At 40.5% G+C, this 23,565-nt stretch overlaps 1 protein-coding gene across 14 annotated transcripts in view; it reads left to right on the top strand.

The window, feature by feature from the left end:
* The window catches only part of PTPRM (protein tyrosine phosphatase receptor type M), a 1,480,454-nt gene extending 1,458,055 nt beyond the window's left edge, over positions 1 to 22,399 (top strand). For all 14 annotated transcript variants that reach the window (XM_069218824.1, XM_069218808.1, XM_069218810.1 and 11 more), the window contains one exon: positions 21,473 to 22,399. In XM_069218824.1, the coding sequence (XP_069074925.1) occupies positions 21,473 to 21,526 (54 nt within the window). In that variant the 3' untranslated portion in view covers positions 21,527 to 22,399. The remainder of the gene's footprint in view (positions 1 to 21,472) is intronic.
* The last annotated feature ends 1,166 nt before the right edge of the window (positions 22,400 to 23,565 follow it).

Consider the following 23,565-nt stretch of genomic DNA (forward strand, 5'->3'; position numbering starts at 1 on the left):
TAGCTAGAAGTAAACTGGGAGGGATATGTATTGTACTTTAAACAGATATTACAGTCCCCTGCCACTATTACCCTTGTTCCCCTGGGCAGCTGGGTTAGTACGTCTGCTACGTGAGCAACCATAGGGTTTTGAATATTTAAGGGAGCTGGTCTAATATATATGTTTACAATGGCTATATAATTGGTCCCTCTACAATTCGTGATCTTAAGTCCAACAGCCAGGATATCCCTGCTATTGCAGGTAATTACCTCTACCCCAGGGAATAACTCCTGCCTAAGCCAGATTCCTAGCCCTCCTGAAGCACAGCCTGATGCTGAGGTGAGTGTTGGCTTATAAAAAGTCAGGTACCCCTCTCTATGCACTGACTGAAGTGCCCAGGTTTCCTGCATCAGGATTATGTGGTGCTGTTAAATAAAGTTATACCATTCAAGATCACTGAGCTTTGATCTTAAGCCAGCTACGTTCTATGAAAGGAACTTAATTATATCGTCCTCACAGGTATCCATTCCCTTCCTGTTATATAAATTGGTGCTGCGTAGCATTTCTTCCACAGCCCAGGATTCATGTTTATTCCCGCTCCCTTTGTATTCTCTCTAGGCCAATCGGAATTAGAATTATAGTTTGCCAGTTTGTTACAACTGGCAATAAAATTTCTTACCATGGGTACCTGTTGAACCTACTGTTAATCAATATCTGACATTTCCCCAGTGGACTCCTGGGTAACATGATTTGGCAGTTGGGGGAAAGGAGGAGTGAACCTGTCCTCAAAATCTGTGGGAGCTACAGGGATGTCTAGTCTAATTTTAACCTGTGACGCTAATCCTGACCTAGGTCTTTTCTCAAGAGATAGTACTCTTGATTTACCAATTTCAGTCCTATACAGTCCTGTCCTGAGTTAGTACCTTGAATTCTCATAACATATCTTATATCTTCTCTTATCATTGAACTACATTCTTGCGTTTTCCTGACCCAATGGATTACTTTATTTGTAAGTGAGTCAAGAGATTCTCTGTTACCTGGAGTTAATTTCGGGACATTTGTCAGATACAAGTCATACTGCCTGTCCTCTTTTCTAAGTTGGAAAAATCGTTCTGCTGTTTCATATAACTCTTAGGCCCTACTTCTTTTACTGCCTGGCGTAGGCTGTTCTAGCCTTCCTATTTGATTAAAGCCCGGGCATTTTGACACGGTTGGTTTTAAACATCCCGCAGGGTGCCATTCCGCTGGTGCGCTGCCAGTAGATGTACTTTAATGCCTCTTTCCATTTCCTGTATTGCCATGTTTATTCGGGGGTTGAGTGGTCACCACAGGGATCTGCACTGGTTCTAACAAGGGATGAGAGGTTTCTAACTTCCCTACTAGGGTAGTCAAGTGATCTAGTTTCTCATTCAACAGATGCCCTGGGAGCTCATATAATCTCGTAAAGTGTTGATTTCCCCCCTCAACTGGACTAACAGCACTCTAATAGGGACTTCTGTTGTTTCCTCTCCTTTATTGTTAGCCTCGCTTTGTTTTACGGATTTACTAAGCCTAGGACTCAGTAATGGAGTAAACCGATTGGTGCACTCAACAGCAAACTCAATTGTAGATAATGGGCATTCCTGGACAAATTGAGGTAGGGTCAAAGCAATTGCTGGAACAAGTTTCTCCTCTATACAGCTACCCGACTGCTTCCTCTTATCTTTAGAAATCAGGCATCACTCATCAGCTGTTTTAAAGTAAGACTTGATGTCTTTACCAGATTCGCGATCCCCTTCCCACCAGTATTTTTGGACTTTGGAGCTAACAAACATTCTACTTCCTCAATTAAATCATTGATTTGAGACATAGTACAATTCTCCGCAGAATGTCAGGGGAGTTTTCTAGCTCCACCCAGCCCTAAAGTTTTAGTACCAGCTTTCCCCTTTCCCATACTTTTGGAGTTTTGCCCAAGGCCCAGTTGTTTCTCAAAGTTTCTGCCCGTTACAATCCCCTAAAAGTACCTGAATACACAAAAATTTATAGTAGAAAATACGGAGGTTCGAGATTGAATTAGGAATAATACAACTATATAGAGCTATATAAAGGAAGGATTGTCAAAAATGGCAAGCAGGGGTCAGGAGCTGAGAGGGAAGGCCTTGCCTCTTCCTGGCACTGATGGGCACGGATGGACCCGCCCTTGGCCCGGGCATGGCCTGCCCATGTCCCATGCTGCGGTAGAGGAGCAGCGCTAAGTAGCGCTTGGTGACAAGCTCCTCCCTCCTCACAGCGCTTCCTGGTGCAAGGCAGTCTGGGCCCCGGAGTTCCCACAATCAGGGCAGTATGTGCGTCCTGCACCACGATAGAGGAGCAGCACTAAGTAGCGCTTGGTGACAAGCTCCTCCCTCCTCACAGTGCTTCCTGGTGCAAAGTAGTGTGGGCCCTGGAGTCCCCACAATCACGGCAGTGTGCGCTTTGAGTCCTGATGCTTCTGGGTGGTAACTGCAATGAAGTTTTTGTTCAACGTTTAAAGCTGAACATAGCAACTTTATCACTTCATTGTTGAAGTGGCTTCCTCTGTCTGATTCCAAAGAGACCGGGAGTAATTGTGCTACTGTGAGACTATCATTTCTCCTTGTAGGGTAAGCCTCAATCCAGTGACTGAAAATGCACACAATCACCAACACATACTTCAAACTAGCCCATGCAGGCAGCTCAATAAAATCCATTTGCATTCTTCTAAGTGGTCCTCCTGCCATGCTAGTATGTCCCATATTGAAGACCGTCCCTTTGCCAACGTTCATTTGTTGACAAATGATGCATATATGGCAAACTGCTTCGACAACTTGTCTAAACTTTGGATTAAACCATTGTTGCTTAAAACATCGAACAATTGCATCTCTCCCTATATGTGCTTGACCATGATAGTATCTAGCCATTTGAGTCAGTAGACTGTTTGGCAGAACTGCCTTCACTTCTCCTGTCACCCAGACATCATCCTCCCTCTGGACACATTTAAGGTTGATCCAATCCTTGCGCTCTTCTTTAGAAACATCTTGTAGAGCCTTCAGCTCTTCCAAAGTATCAAAAATTTGCATAGTAAAATTCGTATACACTTCATCATTTTCAGGTAACAATTCCCAATTTCCTTTGAAAGATATGCCATTCAAGACACAAATCCTTGCAACCTGGTCTGCATATGCATTTCCCAATGACACATAATCTTGTGATCTCTGATGTGCACTGCATTTCACCATAGCAATTTTCTCAGGTTTCTGAACAGCTTGTAACCACTCAGGAATTTTCTCACCATTTCTTATTGATGAACCAGAAGAAGTTAAGAAACCTCTCTGTGACCATATTTGGCCAAAGTCATGCACAATGCTGAAGCCATATTGACTATCTGTGTAGATTGTCACTTTCATCTGACTCGAAATTTGGCATGCTCTAGTAAGAGCTACCAATTCTGCCACTTGTGCAGAAAACACTCCCCAAAGCCATGAAGCTTCCAGTATGCCAGAGACAGTACATACTGTAAATCCTGCTCTCAAAGTGCCCACATTATCTCTCAAGCAGGAACCATCAGCAAGAATAATTTGATCATTGTCTTCCAAGCAGGGGGTGCTGTGGGTTTTGTGCATAACTCTGTAATTTCCAAACAATCATCTTCAGTATCATCCAGTTTATCTGAACCAACATTTTCAATCGGAAGTAAAGTTGCTGGATTAAGCACTGTACATCTCTTGATAGTCACACTGGGAGATCCCAAGATTACAGTCTCATATCTTGTCAATCTAGAACTGGTCAGATACTGAGTCTTTGAACGAGTCAGTAATATCCCTATTGAATAGGGAACCATCACAGTAAGAGGGTAACCCATCACAATATCCTCGTTTTGAGCAATGCTCTGCTGTACTGCTGCAGTGGCCCACAAGCATCCTGGTAAAGCTGCTGCAACTGGGTACAAAGTTGCTGAAAAATATGCTACTGGATGGTTGACATCACCATGTGTCTGAGTCAAAACAGACAAAGAACATGCATCACGTTCATGTCAAAACAACAGGAAACCCTTTGTGTAATCAGGCATACCTAAAACTGGAGCTTGACACACATTTTTTTCAGATCACTGAACGCTTTCATACAAGTTGCATCCATCATTATAGAATCGGAAACATCTTTGAATCAGTCTCTGTAAGGGCTTTGAAAGACTGAAAAATTTGGAATCCACTGGCAACAATACCCAACCATTCCCAAAAACATCCTCACATCCTTTTGAGTACTTGGTACTTTCATCTTCAAAATTGTCACTACTCTCTATCTCTCTAAATTCGCCTAATACCTTTCTCAATTAGATGACCCAAATATTTCACCTTTCTCTGACAATACTGCAACTTAGTTGGGGGACAATTTATGACCATTGTCTCCCAGGAAATTCAACAATGCAGTCTTATCATATTTACACCCGTCCTTTGTCTTTGATGCGATCAATAGATCATCAGGGTATTTTACCTATGTCGATTGGTAAGGTATTATCAATGACTCTAGGTTCTTTTTCAAGATCTGGTTGAAAATAGATCATGACTCTGAAAACCCCTGTGGAATTCTACACCAACGGTAGACTTTGTTAAAGAATTTAAAACACAAGAGATATCTACTGTCCTCATGAAGAAGTATGGGCAAAAATGCTTGACACAGGCCTAACACAGTAAACCATTCAGCATCACAGCATTGGATCTGAAACATAATCACAGCTGGATTTGGCACACTTGGACAACACTTAATCACAATGTCATTTATTTTCCATAGGTCCTGAACAAGACACATTTTCCTACATGTTTTTCTCAAACCCATTATTAGTGAATTACATGGGCTACTCAACACCTCTTTCAAAATTCCTTTCTCCACAAACTGCTCTATCAAAGGTCTTACACCCTTGATTGCTTCAATTGTCATTGGATATTGTGGAGTCTGAGGGAAAACCACATTAGGTTTCACTGCAACCCTAACTGGTTCTACTCCTTTGATTAACCCAATATCCTTTCCTGAAAGATCCAAAACTTTAGACTTAACAGTCTTCTGCAAATCAACCTGAAGATCTTTTATTTCAAAAACTGGAAAGAAACTAATCAAAGGTGCTTCTTCAACCTCTGGCTCATCAAAACTAATCAAAGTAAATTCTTCAGATACTGACTCTGTTAACAGCTAGTGTTGGATCTTCATCATCACTGTTTGTCTGAATCTCGATACCCTCATCTGTGCAAGTTATTGAACACCTTGTTTTACACAACAAATCTCTTCCTAGGAGTGGCACTGGAATTGAGTCACAAACCACAAACTTGTGAAAACCCTTAAAATTACCAATTTTAACTATAGCTGGTTCTGTAATAGGATTTGTCAAAAGTTTGTTTGCAACTCCCACAATCTGAACTGTCTTCCCTGACAAGGGTAAATCTGGAACGTCTACAGATCTCAGTGTTGAGCGTGTAGCTCCACTATCAACCAGAAAAGAAACTTCATGACCATGCACCTTTCCCTTAACATAAGGACCTCTCTGATCCACTTCCAATGATGCAGCCATCACATACTCCTCCTCATCTGAACTATCCAACATCCATACATAGTTTATTTCATTCTCTCTAAGTAAAGGAAAATGATGTACTGTGTTATCACTCTGGTTTAATTTCTGATTTGTGACCACCTGAGAAAGCATCACCAGTTGCTGATCCATAGGGCTCTGCGGCATTTGCAATTGTCTAGGCATTTGAATTTGTTGTGCAGGCACCATCTGCACGTGTTGCTGTGTCTGCTGTACCTGGGACGTGTTGTACCTGTGGTTGTACATTTTGCACATGCTGCATTCGTTGTAAGGGCTGGAAGCCCTGCATTGGATTCATATAATTCTGAAAATTCTGAATTTGACCTCTCATTCTTGGCCCTCTCATGCGCTGAAAAGTATTGATACCATTTGTCTGTTGAACAGCACCTTCCTGATTTAGCATTGGGCACCGCGGTTTCCAATGTCCAATTGCTCCTCAAACATGACACGGTAACATTCTTTTCACTGCTGCTCTACTTGCATCATCACAGAATTCAAATCCACACTTCAACTAACAACTGGAAGTGTCATTCCACCACGTCTTCTACCTCTTCCTAGATACTGAAACATACCATTTCCCTGCGGCTGCTGTTGCTGAAAATTTCCTTGAATCCTGTCTATGCAGCTTTAATCTGCATCACTATCGCTTTCTCCTTCAACTTTCTTTGTTTCTATTCAGTTTCATCACTACAGTATTTCATATACCTCAACACCTCATCAATCAGTTTTGCTTCCCAACAAATCAAATGACTCTTAATCATCTGGCTAATCTCTGGTCTCAGTCCTTCGACAAACCTGAACACAAAACTAATCATGTCTTTCGGCTCAATTTTTTTCTGTACTACTGTAATGTTTAAACGCTTTTAACAACCTTTCATAGTATGCCTGAATTGATTCTTTCTTTTCCTGAGCTATTCTATCTATGCATTGCCAATCAATGTTTTTGAGTGAAATTCTCGTCTTCAGGAACTCAATGATCTTATAGTAATGTTTCATTACTTCAGGAGATTGTGCACATGTTTTCTGATCTCTTTGCGGTTCACCTGGAGGCCAATCTACACTCCTTTTACCCTCAGTCCACCAATCTGCTGGAACAACTATCTCAAATAGAGTATTTAAGTCTTCCCACAGGCATTTTGCAAATTTCACAAACCTATCTGGCTGCTGATACCATTCCACTGGTTTTTCTCTCAACCTGGGGTAATCATTTGTAAATGACAAAATATCACTTCTGCTCCAAGGTACATGTACAAAATTCCCTCCTGGAGTCTCTCTCATTGGCAACGTTTTTTACTGGTTCTTTTGTTTGTGTTATATCTACAAGAGGCGTATCTGAACCTTTCCTCTGTCTTTCTTTTTTCTTGACCAATCTGCCTTCCCATTTTTCTAATGCTCTCCAGATTTGCACTCTTTCGAGTAACTCTCTAAGATGTGTTTTTGATCCCTGCAAATCTCATGTGTTCAAAATCTTCAGTCTCAAAATGTAATCTATAATTTCTGTTCAGGTTCTTTGTTTTCATAAGATCTATTTTGTTTTTGTCTGCTAATTGTTTAAATTGCTGATACACTTCAGCTGCCCCCACTGTAATTAATCAACACAAATATCTCAACTGAGCTTCAGTATAAGATTCAAGTCCATTTACTCTCATTGTCCCTTCAAGAAGTTCACCTGCTTCCATTGACAATCTCATTTTGTTTAAAACTTAAGTTCGATGGCATATGTTGCTGCAGATACACATGTTTCGCACAGTCCGCTGCCTGGTGTTGGGCTCGGAGTATTACAAGTTGTTTTTCTTCGAAGAAGTCTTTTTTGGTCACGGGACCGAAGGACTCCTCCCTCTTCGGCTCCATTGCGCATGGGCATCGACTCCATCTTAGATTGTTTTTTTCCGCTGTCGGGTTCGGACGTATTCCTTTTCGCTCCGTGTTTCGGTTCGGAAAGTTAGTCAGAATCTCGGAAGAAAGCGTCGGTATTGTTCCGTTCGGTATCGGGATAGTTAGGTACATCGACACCGATCATCGGAAGACTTTGGGGTAGCTTCGGGGCCTGGTCGGCCCGACCGCGTGCGACATCGAAGCCGATGGAACGGACCCCGTTTCGTTTCTGCCCAAAATGTCACAGTAAGTATCCTTATACAGATCAGCACTTGGTCTGTAACTTGTGCTTGTCCCCCGAGCACAAGGAGGATACCTGTGAGGCCTGTCGAGCCTTCCGGTCCAGAAAAACACTCCGGGACCGAAGAGCCAGGCGTCTACAAATGGCGTCCACGCCGACAAAACAACGTTTCGCCGACGAAGAGGAAACATTCTCGGTTCCGGAATCAGAATCCGGAGACTCCGACGTCGAACAACAGCAACAAACAGTGAGTAAGACGTCGAAAATTAAAACCATCGAGAAGACAAAAGCCCAGGGGACGCCACTGCCAACAGGCCATGGCTCGACCCATAAAACCGGCGACCCGTCGAAGGCGCCGAAAAAGGGCACGCCCATAGCGAAGACACCCGACTCCGGTCGAGGGACCGCCATGGAGCAACCTCGGAGCCGAGATAGCGGCTCCGAGAGGCAAAAACAAGATGCCGGCACCGAAAAACATCGGCACCGAGACACACTGCCGAAAGCCACAAAAATTCTGTCGGTGCCGAAGCCGAAAAAAGATTCTCTCTCGGCGCCGAAAAGTTCCACACCTCCATCCTACACAGAGGAACAAGGAATAAGTGGCCAGATGCACAGATTTGGACAAGAGCTCCAAAGTGTAGAATCAGACTACACACAAAAGAGACTGTACATCCAGCAAGACACAGGGAAGATATCAACCCTTCCCCCAATAATGAGAAAAAGAAGGATCGGACTTCTCAAGGATGACGCACAACCACAAGCCAAAGTGGTTAAAAAAGTCACGCCTCCGCCCTCTCCACCACAACCGGCATCGCCGGCACAAACACCGCCACAATGCACTCACCAGCGCAAACTACCATAAGTCAAGATAATCAGGATCAAGACGCTTGGGACCTATATGACACCCCAGTGCCGGACAATGATCCCGATTCATACCCCACAAAGCCGTCACCGCCAGAGGACAGTACCTCATACTCGCAACTGGTGGCTAGGGCAGCAGAATTCCACAATGTCCAACTGCATTCCGATCCTATAGAGGATGATTTTTTATTTAACACCCTCTCGGCTACACATAGCCAATATCAATGTCTCCCAATGCTACCAGGGATGTTACGGCACGCAAAACAAATTTTTGAAGAGCCCGTAAAATCAAGAGCCATCACCCCAAGGGTGGATAAGAAATACAAACCACCACCCACAGACCCAGTGTTTATTACTTCGCAGTTACCACCTGACTCCGTAGTAGTAGGGGCAGCTCGCAAAAGAGCAAATTCCCATACATCTGGCGACGCCCCACCTCCGGACAAAGAAAGCAGAAAATTTGATGCGGCAGGAAAAAGAGTAGCATCACAGGCAGCCAACCAGTGGTGCATCGCAAATTCTCAAGCGCTGCTGGCCCGATATGACCGCGCACACTGGGATGAGATGCAACTTCTCATAGACCATCTTCCCCAGGAATACCAAAAAAGGGCGCAACAAATAGTTGAAGAGGGACAAACGATCTCAAACAATCAAATCCGCTCTTCAATGGACGCAGCCGATACTGCAGCGAGAACAGTCAACACTGCTGTCACCATAAGGAGACACGCTTGGCTCCGCACTTCAGGCTTCAAACCTGAAATCCAGCAGGCTGTCCTTAATATGCCCTTCAACGAAAAACAACTTTTTGGCCCCGAAGTGGACACAGCCATTGAAAAACTTAAAAAGGACACAGACACGGCCAAAGCCATGGGCGCACTCTACTCCCCGCAGAGCAGAGGCTCTTTTAGAAAAACTCCATTTAGAGGGGGGTTTCGTGGCCAACCCACAGACACCACCAGCCAACAAACAAGAACCACACCATATCAGGGTTCATTCCAAAGGGGAGGTTTCAGGGGATATAGAGGGGGTCAATTCCCAAGGAGTAGGGGAAGATTCCAGACTCCAAAAACACCTCCACCTAAACAGTGACTTTCAAGTCACACAACCCCTTCACTCAACACCAGTGGGGGGAAGACTAAGCCAATTCTACCAATCTTGGCAGCAGATTACAACAGACAATTGGGTATTAGCAATAATCCAACATGGCTATTGCATAGAATTCCACAAATTCCCTCCAAACATCCCTCCAAAAACACGCAAAATGTCACCACAACATTTAGAACTTTTAGGACTAGAAGTTCAAGCACTACTGCAAAAGGATGCAATAGAGGTAGTACCAGTACAACAAAAAAACACAGGAGTTTACTCCCTGTACTTTCTAATTCCAAAAAAAGACAAAACATTAAGACCAATATTAGATCTCAGGACACTAAATACCTACATCATATCGGACCACTTTCACATGGTCACACTACAAGACATCATTCCACTGCTCAAACAGCAAGATTACATGACCACATTAGACCTAAAAGATGCGTACTTTCATATACCGATACACCCTTCTCACAGAAAGTACCTAAGGTTCGTATTCAAAGGAATACATTACCAATTCAAAGTGTTGCCATTCGGAATAACAACTGCACCAAGAGTATTCACAAAATGTCTAGCAGTAGTAGCAGCACATATCAGGAGACAACAGATACATGTGTTTCCTTACCTAGACTATTGGCTAATCAAGACCAACACAGTAAAAAAGAGCACAAACGACACCACATATGTCATACAAACCCTTCACAAACTGGGTTTCTCCATCAACTATACAAAATCACACCTCGAACCGTGTCAGACACAACAATATCTAGGAGCAACCATCAACACATCAAAGGGAATTGCCACTCCAAGTCCACAAAGAGTGCAAGCATTCCACAAGGTAATAAGTGCTATGTTTCCAAACCAAAAGATACAAGCAAAATTTGTGCTAAAACTTCTAGGCATGATGTCATCATGCATAGCCATTGTCCCAAACGCAAGACTACACATGCGACCCTTACAACAGTGCCTAGCATCACAATGGTCACAGGCACAGGGTCAACTTCAAGATCTGGTGTTGGTAGACCGCCAAACATACCTCTCGCTTCTATGGTGGAACAGCAACAATTTAAACAAAGGGCGGACATTTCAGGACCCAGTGCCTCAATACGTTATAACAACAGATGCTTCCATGACAGGGTGGGGAGCACACCTCAATCACCACAGCATTCAAGGACAATGGGATGTACACCAAACAAAATTTCATATCAATTACCTAGAACTGTTAGCAGTATTTCTAGCGTTAAAAGCCTTTCAACCCATAATAACACACAAATACATTCTTGTCAAAACAGACAACATGACAACAATGTATTATTTAAACAAACAAGGAGGAACACACTCAACACAATTGTGTCTCCTAACACAAAAAATATGGCAGTGGGCGATTCACAACAACATTCGCCTAATAGCACAATTTATTCCAGGGATCCAAAACCAACTAGCAGACAACCTTTCGCGAGACCACCAACAAGTCCACGAATGGGAAATTCACCCCCAAGTTCTGAACAAGTACTTTCAAATTTGGGGAATACCCCAGATAGATTTGTTCGCAACAAAAGAAAACGCAAAATGCCAAAACTTCGCATCCAGGTACCCACACCGCGAATCACAAGGCAATGCTCTATGGATGAGTTGGTCAGGGATATTTGCATACGCTTTTCCCCCTCTCCCTCTCCTTCCATATCTAGTAAACAAGTTGAGTCAAAACCAACTCAAACTCATACTGATAGCACCCACATGGGCAAGACAACCTTGGTATACAACTCTACTAGACCTTTCACTAGTACCGCATGTCAAACTACCCAACAGACCAGATCTGTTAACACAACACAAACAACAGATCAGGCATCCAAACCCAGCATCATTGAATCTGGCAATTTGGCTCCTGAAATCCTAGAATTCGGACACTTAGACCTCACACAAGAATGTATGGAGGTCATAAAACAAGCTAGAAAAGCTTCCACTAGACACTGCTATGCATCTAAGTGGAAAAGATTTGTTTGCTACTGCCATACCAATCAAATCCAACCATTGCATGCCTCTACAAAGGACATAGTGGGATACTTACTACATTTGCAAAAAGCGAATCTCGCTTTTTCATCTATAAAAATACACCTCGCAGCAATATCTGCTTACCTACAAACTACTCATTCATCGTCTCTATTTAGAATACCAGTTATTAAAGCATTCATGGAAGGGCTAAAAAGAATTATACCACCAAGAACACCACCAGTTCCTTCATGGAACCTTAACATCGTCTTAACAAGACTCATGGGTCCACCTTTCGAACCCATGCATTCCTGTGAAATGCAATATCTAACCTGGAAAGTCGCATTTCTCATTGCAATCACATCCCTCAGAAGAGTAAGTGAAATACAGGCATTTACCATACAAGAACCATTTATTCAAATACACAAAAATAAAATAGTTCTAAGAACAAATCCAAAATTTCTACCAGAAGTAATCTCACCATTCCATTTAAATCAAACAGTAGAATTGCCAGTGTTCTTCCCACAACCAGATTCCGTGGCTGAAAGGGCACTACATACATTAGACATCAAAAGAGCACTAATGTACTACATTGACAGAACAAAGCTAATCAGGAAAACAAAACAACTGTTCATAGCTTTTCAAAAACCACACATAGGAAATCCAATCTCTAAACAAGGCATTGCTAGATGGATAGTCAAATGTATTCAAACATGCTATCTTAAAGCCAAAAGAGAATTGCCTATTACACCAAAGGCACACTCAACCAGAAAGAAAGGTGCTACAATGGCCTTTCTAGGAAACATTCCTATGAGCGAAATATGTAAGGCTGCAACCTGGTCTACGCCTCATACATTTACTAAACACTACTGTGTAGACGTACTAAATGCACAACAAGCTACAGTGGGCCAAGCTGTACTAAGAACATTATTCCAAACTACTTCAACTCCTACAGGCTAAACCACCGCTTTTAGGGGAGGTAACTGCTTTATAGTCTATGCGAAACACGTGTATCTGCAGCAACATATGCCATCGAACTGAAAATGTCACTTACCCAGTGTACATCTGTTCGTGGCATTAGTCGCTGCAGATTCACATGTGCCCTCCCGCCTCCCCGGGAAGCCTGTAGCCGTTTAGAAGTAGATCTTAAATCTTAAACATTTGTACATTTGTAAATAATTATTATAAACTTTTTATGTACATACGTATTCACTCCATTGCATGGGCACTATTTATAGCAAACAACTCCATCCTCACCCTCTGCGGGGAAAACAATCTAAGATGGAGTCGACGCCCATGCGCAATGGAGCCGAAGAGGGAGGAGTCCTTCGGTCCCGTGACCAAAAAAGACTTCTTCGAAGAAAAACAACTTGTAATACTCCGAGCCCAACACCAGGCAGCGGACTGTGCGAAACATGTGAATTTGCAGCGACTAATGCCACGAACAGATGTACACTGGGTAAGTGACATTTTCATTTCCCTTACTTTGATTCTCTGGGGCTTTTGAAACACTCAGATCTTCTAACCACTTAATTATTTCCTTTGTAGTCAGACCCTTTAATAAAATATTATCAGGCTGAACACTCTGTAACAGCTGCTGCATTGGACTCACACATTGCGGTGTTAACAATCTCCTCTCCTGGCCACTTCATGATCCAGTTATTCCAGAATTTCTAACAGAAGTCAAATCTATTAAGGATCTTGACTTGTTTAGGGTCTGTCCTATGGATGACATTAACCCAATGTTTCCATTCTGACTTTGAACTCCTTGATTCGCTACACCCCTGCTGCCCTGAACATACAAAGGCATAGGTGGACCAAATGTAATTGGTGCTGAAATCATATCTGAGCTCCTGGTTTGTACATTCTGAGACTGCATTATTCCCATATTCTGCATGTGTGGTACTAATATCAGAGTAGGCTCTTTCTGAATCAATCTCGGGTCCTGTGGATTCTGACACAAATGTAACACTAAATTAGTAGTTGTTTTCACAATTGGAACATCTGGATAAATCGTAGGAACATTAATCTCTTGTAGCTGTCTATTGTCTTTTGACTGATAAAAGCTACTCTGCATCGGTATTTGCACTAAAGGAATATTTTGGCCTGAGCTCTTTGAACTCTGTCCTGAATTTTGATTCACGCTAGGACTAACCCTTACAGAGCTCTCAGTTGAGTTCTGGTCACTGTGAACTGAACTCTGTGTCACTACAGCTGGTATTGGTGCAGTAGGATTTATACCACTTGTACTTGAACCCTTTTGAGCCACATATGGTGGTGGTCAATTTCTCAAAATCTGTGTAATAAACTCATCAACATCTGATTCATCATCATTAAACAAATCCCTTTTAGGCTCTTTGATGTCTGCTCTTCAACTGCTGAAGAACCTTTTTTTTAGACTTCTTTGAAAACATGTTTGTCTCTTTCTCATTGTTTTTTGACATTGCTCGAAACTATCTAACACCTTGTAAGGTATTGAGTCTCAACTGTCTCTGCTCACTTCCCATCTAGCTTCCGCTAGTGACTTTTTTCTGCCCTTCTCATTCTTCTCTCAAATTTCAAAGATTGCTGCTGTAAAGCTACTAGCTCCCAGATCGCTAAGGCTTTGAACTGAGCTGGTCTTGGTGGAGGCCTTAGACCATACATCTTCTGCCTCAAATTCTCCAAAACGAAGGGGGTTATTCTAACTTTGGAGGAGGTGTTAATCCGTCCCAAAAGTGACGGAAAAGTGACGGATTTACCACCAGCCGTATTACGAGTCCATTATATCCTATGGAACTCGTAATACGGCTGGTGGTATATCCGTCACTTTACCGTCACTTTTGGGACGGATTAACACTCCTCCAAAGTTAGAATAACCCCCTAAATGTACCATTTTCAGAAAAATCTGAACAACATTCCTTCTTTGTAATCCTAATCCAGTGTTTAACCAAAGACATGTTCTGGTACCTTTCTTCTCAATTACTATATATATGCCGGAGTACCTTCTGGTGGACAATCTTCTCCTTCCCTTGCCGAAGTATACTCATCTCCTCTAAGAGCACCTTTAACCTTTAAAAGCTTTAAAAAACTTAATTTTCTCAAATTGTATTCCAAAAAATCGATAAACAGGAAGTGAATCCAATCGCACAATCCTCTTCAACACCCTTCTCATCCAATTATGGTTCACAATGGTCCACCAATCCGTACGCGACCCTTCTCACTAACCAACCTATCCCAGTGCAGCACAAAACTGACGTCACACCTACACACAGCAGTTGACAAAGTCTTGCAGCTTGTCTTCCTAATCTGAAAATATTCAAATTTAATGCAAAAATTTATCACGAGCACTTCTTCAAAACAAAGGGAAAACAAATGTGTTTATTTACTACAGGTAGGGTAACACAATCGCTTCAGGAACCTTCTAAATTTCACTGTCTGTGTTCGCTCTTACAGTTATTCTATTTTCTCAGTTCCCCAGATTCGCTAGCAAAATTCGACCTGCAAATTTCCCCCTCACCTGATCAATGAAGACAGTCCTGGTGCACATAGAACTTGCCAAATCTCAGTGGAAAATTCCCAAACACTCAATATAACTCGCAAACTCGACTTACCAACCACGCCGATTGATCTACTAAATAGACAAATTACAACAAAAACCAAGTATCTTCATTACACTTTTCAATATACTCCAGAGTCTTAGACCTAAGAGTAGGTCCGTCTTATCAATAACCATGTGGACAATTTTTCCGAGCACCAAGCACCACACACATGTGAAGTTTGCCGACTTCCCTACTCACCTACTTCAGAGTATGCCAACTCTCTTTTTAACATTATTTCTTCTTCTGCAGTACGCAAACTCACAAATAACTCAATCAACTGCAAATTAGATAAAGCTGTGCAAGCGCATATTCTATTCACTCAATCTAACAACAGAACTCTGAGAACATACCCTACCAACTTAGAGAACCTCCAAGGACCGGGGAAAGTCACTTAAGTCATTTAGTAACTCATTTTATCAAATTTGAACAACATTTTCAAAAATAATATTCAAAACACACCAATTCATTGTCACAATGTATGACACAAGCAATGACATCATCCAAAAATATATGTAACTGAACTCTGCTACCAAAACTGTTGACGCGGAGAAACCCTAGCTATATTTTAGTCATAAGAGACTAGACAGTGGATTTCACACACTAGGTCGATGAACCAAATCTGTTTTTAGAGAAAATGTCATTCAAAATATGACATAAACATCGCATATGACATATGATAAACAATTCAACTCCAATAATCACACCAGTTTAGTAAGAAGTTAATGATTTATTTCCCTATATCAACAACACTAAAGTCACGAAAAGAATTCTCAAACACAAATGATACATATAGAGAACCAATAAAGGCTGATTCGAACGCCAGATATATCTCAGTTTAATCAATGCATAAAGAGAAATTGTCTCAATGGTTATTACACAAAACCATAGCAATAAAATCTGAGCCAGGAAAATTGAATACATCTGATAATAAGACACAGAAATATCAACAACAGTTCATGAGCATATGAGTAACACCTCACTAACCACTAATTAGCATTAACATGTTGGGCTTCAGGTAAAAGTTTTAGTAACACAAATTTAGAAAACATCCATCTATGGCACTATCAAAAATAATGCAGCAGTAATAAACATTTGCAGCTGGTACCTGAAAAACAAAAGACAAATAACAATTCACAGCTCATACATTTACCAAATTAACATGGTAATTAGCAACAATCTCTACTTCGTCAGTGGGACAGCAACATCAGGCACCAACATCAGGACAGGAACATGCATAAGGGTAGGGGTTGATGATTTAGAATTGGGACTATAAGAAACACCAAACCATCTAAGCATAAGTTCAGTAATTGAACAGTCATACACTGATAAAGTACCAGAGAGTCAATAGACTATCTGGGAAAACATGGAATGTCAAAGTGATAGATCATAAAGTAAGCCTCAGGAACCCAGGAATCTGGAACATGGACAAAGAGCATCTGCCCAAGGAATGCCAGAATGACCACAGTGACTGAACATTAAATTCAACTTGTTAAATTAAAATGGTTGGATAAAGTATGAGGTGAGAAAGTTATGACCAATCAGAACTTTAACAGATATCAAAATTATACAATTAGTTAACTCCAAAGTCTTCTATTTGCTGTTATTTCATTGATGACATTTAAACTAATACATTAGTATTCTGTGCTTCCTCTTCTCCAGTCTCATCTGTGGATCCATTGTTTTCACTCCACCGGAATACGAAGTCACAGGAAAATGATTATCGAACAATTTTCTTTTCCCTCTAGGAAAGACATACAAGTTTGAAACATATCTTCAAACAATGAAGTCAGTCAAACTACTGAACACACTAGAACATTTTATACAGCTTGCATTTGCACAGTGACCTCGCATCTGCTTCTACTTCAGTCCAGCAGAGGCCACTAAATACTCATTTAATTCTGACATTTACTTTAGTTAAGAAACACACACTCTAGTAAAGATAGAGTAATTTCATCAGCTTAAGTTAGTGTGAAGAACAAAATATAGGCTTTACGCATGATGGTGGCCATCCAATTAGTCACATTTCTCTTAAACACAGTATTATTATTAAATTAATTCACACATTAATCTGTAAATCCGATTATGTAAAGACTAAACAAATTATCAAGAAAATCTCAGCTCGCACACCCATAGTAGAGAATAACGTTACTTTTCCTGGGTCAGTCCCCACGAAAAGTCCTACAGTCTCCTTGAAGGTTGTAGACAAGGCTATCAGACCACAGTACTTTAGACTTCTTCCTTATTCCAATTTCCGTTTCTTCAGGAGCGACTTGCTTGACCTCTACTTGTTTCAATGCTTCAGTGATAGTGACAGTGCAGATGGAGGTGTTGAAGATGGGACGGAGGATGCTGCTGATTTCCTTCTGGCCCAGGTTGAAGATGTAATGTGGGCAAGGGTCATTGGGTGAGTCAGAGAGGGTTGAGGTCATGAGGGTGGCTGTTTCCCAGATGGACAGTGGCTTTCAGTCTGTGATGTGGTGACTGGGGAAGTCCTCAGACTGGGTCCAGAAGGCGTTCGATGCTGGTGGGTTGGAGTTGAAAGTTTCTGTAGATGGCTGTGAATTTGTCATTGAAGCAATTGGCTAGTGAATCGCAAAGGGCCTTGGTAGGTTGGATTGTGTTTTCAGTGGCTTCTGTGTAGGAGAACTCTTTGACGATCTTGAGAGTTCCTTCAGACGGTTAGTGCTGTCCTTGGTGTGGCTGATTAGGGTGATCATTTTTGCTTCTTTGAGGTGGAGATCAAATTTGTTCAGCTCACCTTTGAAAGTGGCCCAGTTTTCGGGGTCCCTTCTACAATGCCACCGACTTTCTAGCCTTTTGCATTGTCTCTTGAGTGTGTGTAGTTTGGGGGAAAACCACCTTGTGGGTTTGCTGGATCTCCTGGGGGGCGGAGCTCGTTACAGAGGTGACTTTGTTGGCACCACTGATGTTCCATTCAGAGAGATTGTCTGCATCTTGTGTGAGATTGCCAGAGAGGATGGGTTTGCTGACCTGGAGAGTGGTGGCCCATTCGGCCTCTCTGACTTTTTCCCATCTGTGGGAAGGGGGAGGTGGGGATGTGATAAAGATAAAAAATGTTTACTCCGCACTCAGGGGTTTTAAGCTAAACCCTGTTTAATTGTTTTCCCAGAATGTATTGGCGTTATCACTAAGGAAGTGGAAGCTTGTATAGATTAAATCATTCTACAAAACACCCTGGTTTAAATAACAGCCTATACTTTTTGACCCCTGTTTGATCATTATGACTATAAAAAGATTAGCAGGTGGAAAATCTTTATCTAAAATCATGGCATAGAAATTGCCCTTCATTTATAAATAAAACTGACTTAGAGCTTTTTGTCAAAAGCCAAGCTCCTCCTGGTTTGGAGATCACAGTAATCACTACTCATAGAAAGAGGCCAGCAATCTAGTGGTCTATTACACAATTCCACATACAGATAACTCATTGGCATTAGTTACACCACAACTATAGCAACACAAATTAATGCAAGGTAGTCTCTTTCTGGGTCCTTGCAGAACTACAACAACGTCAATTTCTTCACCTAGGATCTGTGCAATAAATGCTTGATGTGACATATTACTATTTACCCAGTAACTTGAATATTTTTAGGGAGTTTATAACTATTCTCTGATCAATTGCAGAGGACTGTAACTTCATTAAATTCCATCTCTTTCTATGTTTTAATTACTTACTTATACTTCTTGCTTTTAGAAACGCTTTTGAGGGTGCACCTACTCTGATATATCCCACAAAATAATGTGTTTTAATACTAATCAAAACATATGTTTTATTCAAAAAGAGTGTTCTGATCATATTTGTGTACTTATGTTTAGTCACTTTGACCAGTGACCTGTAGGTGGAGATAAAGCCTTTTACCTGTGCTTTTATTTTCTTTACCTTTATAGCTTCTTGTTTAACATAAGGTTTCTCTGTTAGTGGCTGCTTAAATCTTTTGCTGAATTACCCTTGAAAATCTGTTTATTAAATACAGTCATGTGTAAAGAATATAACACTCACATTAGAATCCAGGGAGTTATAAAGGAATTTGTCATAGCTCTTAATCTTTTCAAACACGGAAGTGCTGTGAAATAGGGCAGCTTATACTCCTGTCTAAGAGGTTAAGAAATGTTTGTTTATTTGTGTAAATGCAAACTACCATTAAATGCAAGTGATAAGGCAAGGAGAAGTATGAATATTCATGAGCCTGCTTGTATATCTGTCTTCAGGAATGAGAGCTAAAAAATAAAAATGTTTCTTACTGCTTTGTGAACTAGAAGCCAAAACTGTGACACACCACTCAATACTAACAATCTTCACTCACAGCAAGTGAGCAAATTCCCATATTGAGATAGTATATATAGCAAGTGATAGCCAAAATTGGGAACCATATGTTGTTGCCACTTATGAATTCTGAATGGGAAATTTGCAAGAACCAAATCCCACCACAAATTTAACACTGATGTCTCAATAAAAGAATTTCTATGATACTAATAATAGAAGGAAATATGAACGTTATAACGAAATTGTTTCAATAGAACTAACCAAATGTAGGTTTCATACTGTGAGGAAGATACTTAGAGGGGGAGAGATAGTGCCACGAAGAAACCCTGCTACACCAGCACCAATAGCCTTTAATGAAATTGAAACACCAACCATAGTTCATATGGAAAATAGAATCGTCATATGTGAACAGTAAGATGGATGTGATATGTCCATTTTGAAGTAAGAAATTTATTAAACAAGTTTCTAGTACTTCTTAGGATAACAAAATATAATATTTTTATTATTTTTACTTAAGACTTCCAAAGATTGGGAGATGTAGATTTGTCTCTCAGAATTTTTCCTAGATTGGAGCATTACACTTAGATTGTGATTTGTGCATTTTAAAGAATTTAAGAAGAGCGTTTGAGGAAGCATTTACATATTGCCTCTCCCCTAGCCCTGTGGAATACTGAAACCTTGAAATTATGCTTTTGCTTCCAGTTTTCAAAGCCCTCTGCAGATATTAATAAAAAGCAATCTGTCCTAACAGTGTAACTGAATCACAGCCACCTGCAAGCATGAATATTTCTTACTCTGATTCCTCTGTTACTCAATTCACCAATGATAACTTTTGCTTAATTTGCCACACATCTGATTTTCCCCATTCAGTGACTGGCAAAGTTGTTTCCACAAATAGCCAGTCCAGTGGCAGGTCTCTCGGACATAGGGGGTTATTACAACTTTGGAGGAGGTGTTAATCCGTCCCAAAAGTGACGGTAAAGTGACTGATATACCACCAGCCGTATTACGAGTTCCATAGGATATAATGGACTCGTAATACGGCTGGTGGTATATCCGTCCAAAGTTGTAATAACCCCCATAGATTTATAAAGTGATTGTAGATCAGTCATGCACCTTCAGTCCGATGGTTTTCAGAAAGCAGTCATTCAGTTCTTGTTTAATTTTGAATGCACATAATTTCTAGTCCCTTTTCATACGGTTTGCTGTTATGTTCTAAAAAATGATCAATCTCAGTCCAAAACATTACTCTACAACTCAGCTGTGTAAGTACAATTTAATAGATAACAATTCTGCTCAATTCAAAGACTAATCTAATTAACCATGCATTAGAACATTGGAATGTAATAAAGGCCAGCTTCTTTGTTTAACGCTGGAGCTGGCCTTTAATGGCCGCTATAGCCCGTTGTGGCGGGATAGTAGGCTATTATATAGGACAGAACAAGTTTCAAATCAGCAGGTTTTTAATAGTGATTTTTTTAATTCAATAAAGTGTCTTATAGGTTTGCTATAATAAAGACGATGAAGTTTTACAGATTTGTAGAAAGTGACTTTTTAGGACCCATTACTTAATTCTTCACTTCTTCACCGATTCACCTTATTTGATTGCCAGAGGTGATTTGACTTTATGGGTTTGCCTGCCCTCCATCATAATTTTTGCCAGATAATCCCACATATTATATATTGCTCAACTCAGACTTTATAGGAAACATGCATGTAAATAAAATTAACAGCCGGAACGTAGTAAGTTGATTCGTTTTAATTTGTTTCACTTGTTGAGCTTATTGGTCTGTAATGAAAGCTTTTTTAATATTTGTTTTCTAAGCGTGGTCAATCTTTGCACTTATGCTACCAGGCATTTGAATGAATGGGAAACTGTCATTGCCATGTTTTCGGTTCCTCTATTTTTGAAAAGTGTCCCCAAATCCTGTATTACAATGCGTGAATGTTTTAGTTGAGGAAATTGAATAGTTAGATCTCTATTTTTATTTTAACAGGATCAATACAAGTTCTGCTACGAAGTGGCTTTGGAATACTTGAATTTAGGCTGATGGCCAAAGCAGCAACAAAATCCTTAGACCAACTCGTCCACCTCCACAGTGAACAAAGAAATTTGCGTCCTAACATTTTATATACATAAAATGGGACTTCTTTGTGGTCTGCTTTATTTGCTTTGTAAAATTGGCTCTTTTTTTATGAGCCCAAAAACCTGTTTATAAAACTGCTTTGCACTGCCCATTTCCTGCTGTAATGCTGCTGCTTGACAAAACTCGACGTGAACCGGTTTTGGACACCCCGATGCACTCGTAACTCTCAACTTGATGGCACAGCAGAGCCAGCTGGCAAATGAAAGAGCACAAATATATTCTTATGAAAGAATTTGTATTTTTCTGTTCTGTTTTGGTCGCCTGTTATCCCATGTCCTCGTCTCAGCCTAATGTACATTTTTCGTTACGTGAAGGATGCGATCTGGCATTATGAATGACAAAGTATTATTTTTGCTGTATTTGTATTCCTGACAGATTCACCATGAGATATGTATGTCGCTTACCGAAACTAACAAATTCAAATGTAAAAAAAAAAAAATCATGTTAGCCTCGTTGACTTATAGTTTCTTTGAGATTTGTATTGTTTTAGAGGAAAATGTGGAAAAATTCCACTTGATAAATAATGAGAAGTACAGAATCATGAAGAAATTAATATATCCAAAGCTTTTTTATTTGTTTTTACTGTAAATATTAATTTGAACTCATCATATTATTTATTCATTTAAGAAAAAAACATTTTTATTCTGTGAAGCACGGTGAGTGACAATCATTTTTTTAAACCCTGGAAGCGCTTTACTGTATATGATATTGTAAACATTTGTTTACCTTGTATGGATTCTCAGATCAATAAATAATTACATATGTGTTCAAACCTAATTTGAGGGATATTTTTTTTGTTTGCACCCAAAGCTGCATCCTCCTTCAGCGATGCCATACATCTTCATAGTATAGCCGGGTTAAAGCCTCACAAGCAGTAAAGTCAGATTCTGTTGATTGTAAGTCCATGGCAATCCAGGAGCAAAGTCCGTTTTCTTATAATTATTGTTAACATCATGGTATTGTGAGCACAATCCCATGTGCAGGTCTGTTTGTAGTCGGAAAGTGAGACTTTGGGTTGTGAATATGTGGATATAAAGCAATGTTGGCACGAAATCCAGCAGAACAGATACCTGTTTCTCTTATGTATAGCCTCCCATTTTCAGTGTCCAGCATCAAATGGTTGGGTTAAAAAATCGATGAGGATTGAACACCTAAAAACTACGAGTGTGCCACTAGCCCCAAATATTTAATATACTGTTGCACATTTATCACCTTCGTATGCTTCCTACTCAAATTACAAGAAAGGGTTCAGCACTCTAAAGATGTTTCTAAATATATATTCTTATTTGGCTCAACTGTTTATCGAGTTGCACATTAGCCAGGTTTTCTTTATTGTGTGACATGGAAGTAAGTCTTAGTTGGTCTCATTTTAATTGTTTTTCCTACTTTAAAATTAAACTCAGATTCTACATTGCTGCTTTTGATGGACCATTGTAATGCATTGGTTGAAGTCTCAACTGCAGTGAATGCTTTGTTTGAGACCATTGCCTCAAGATGTCCCAAAGGCAACATCCCAGAGGGCAAAGGTAAGTAAAGATTTGATTTATACATAGTATAATGGTCATTATTTAGTAAGATGGTTTTTATGGAAGTTAGCATCTAGGCCCAAACTTCAGCCCTATAATGGTAGGCCAATAGCCACATTTAATTGTCTTGTAGGAGAGTAGTTGAAAGCTAAGAAGTGAGTTCAATCATCTAAGAGCTCAAGTATTTCAAAAATGGGTTTTATTAAAACATAAAAATGTCTTTAGCTTATCTGGAATCCCTCCATCTTTGTTGCCATTGACGTCTGAAAATGTTTAATGGACAGGCTGCCATATCACTTGTAGGCCCTCTTTCTAGTCATAATGAGTTGTTATTCCTTTCATGGGGCTTAAGAACTAGACATGTTCTGATTTCATCTTCATATATGTTAGAAAAGGGGTCTATAGTTGGCAGTGGTT

The sequence above is a fragment of the Pleurodeles waltl genome, chromosome 2_1 (assembly GCF_031143425.1).
Source record: "Pleurodeles waltl isolate 20211129_DDA chromosome 2_1, aPleWal1.hap1.20221129, whole genome shotgun sequence".
In the NCBI taxonomy this organism is placed as follows: Eukaryota; Metazoa; Chordata; class Amphibia; order Caudata; family Salamandridae; genus Pleurodeles; species Pleurodeles waltl.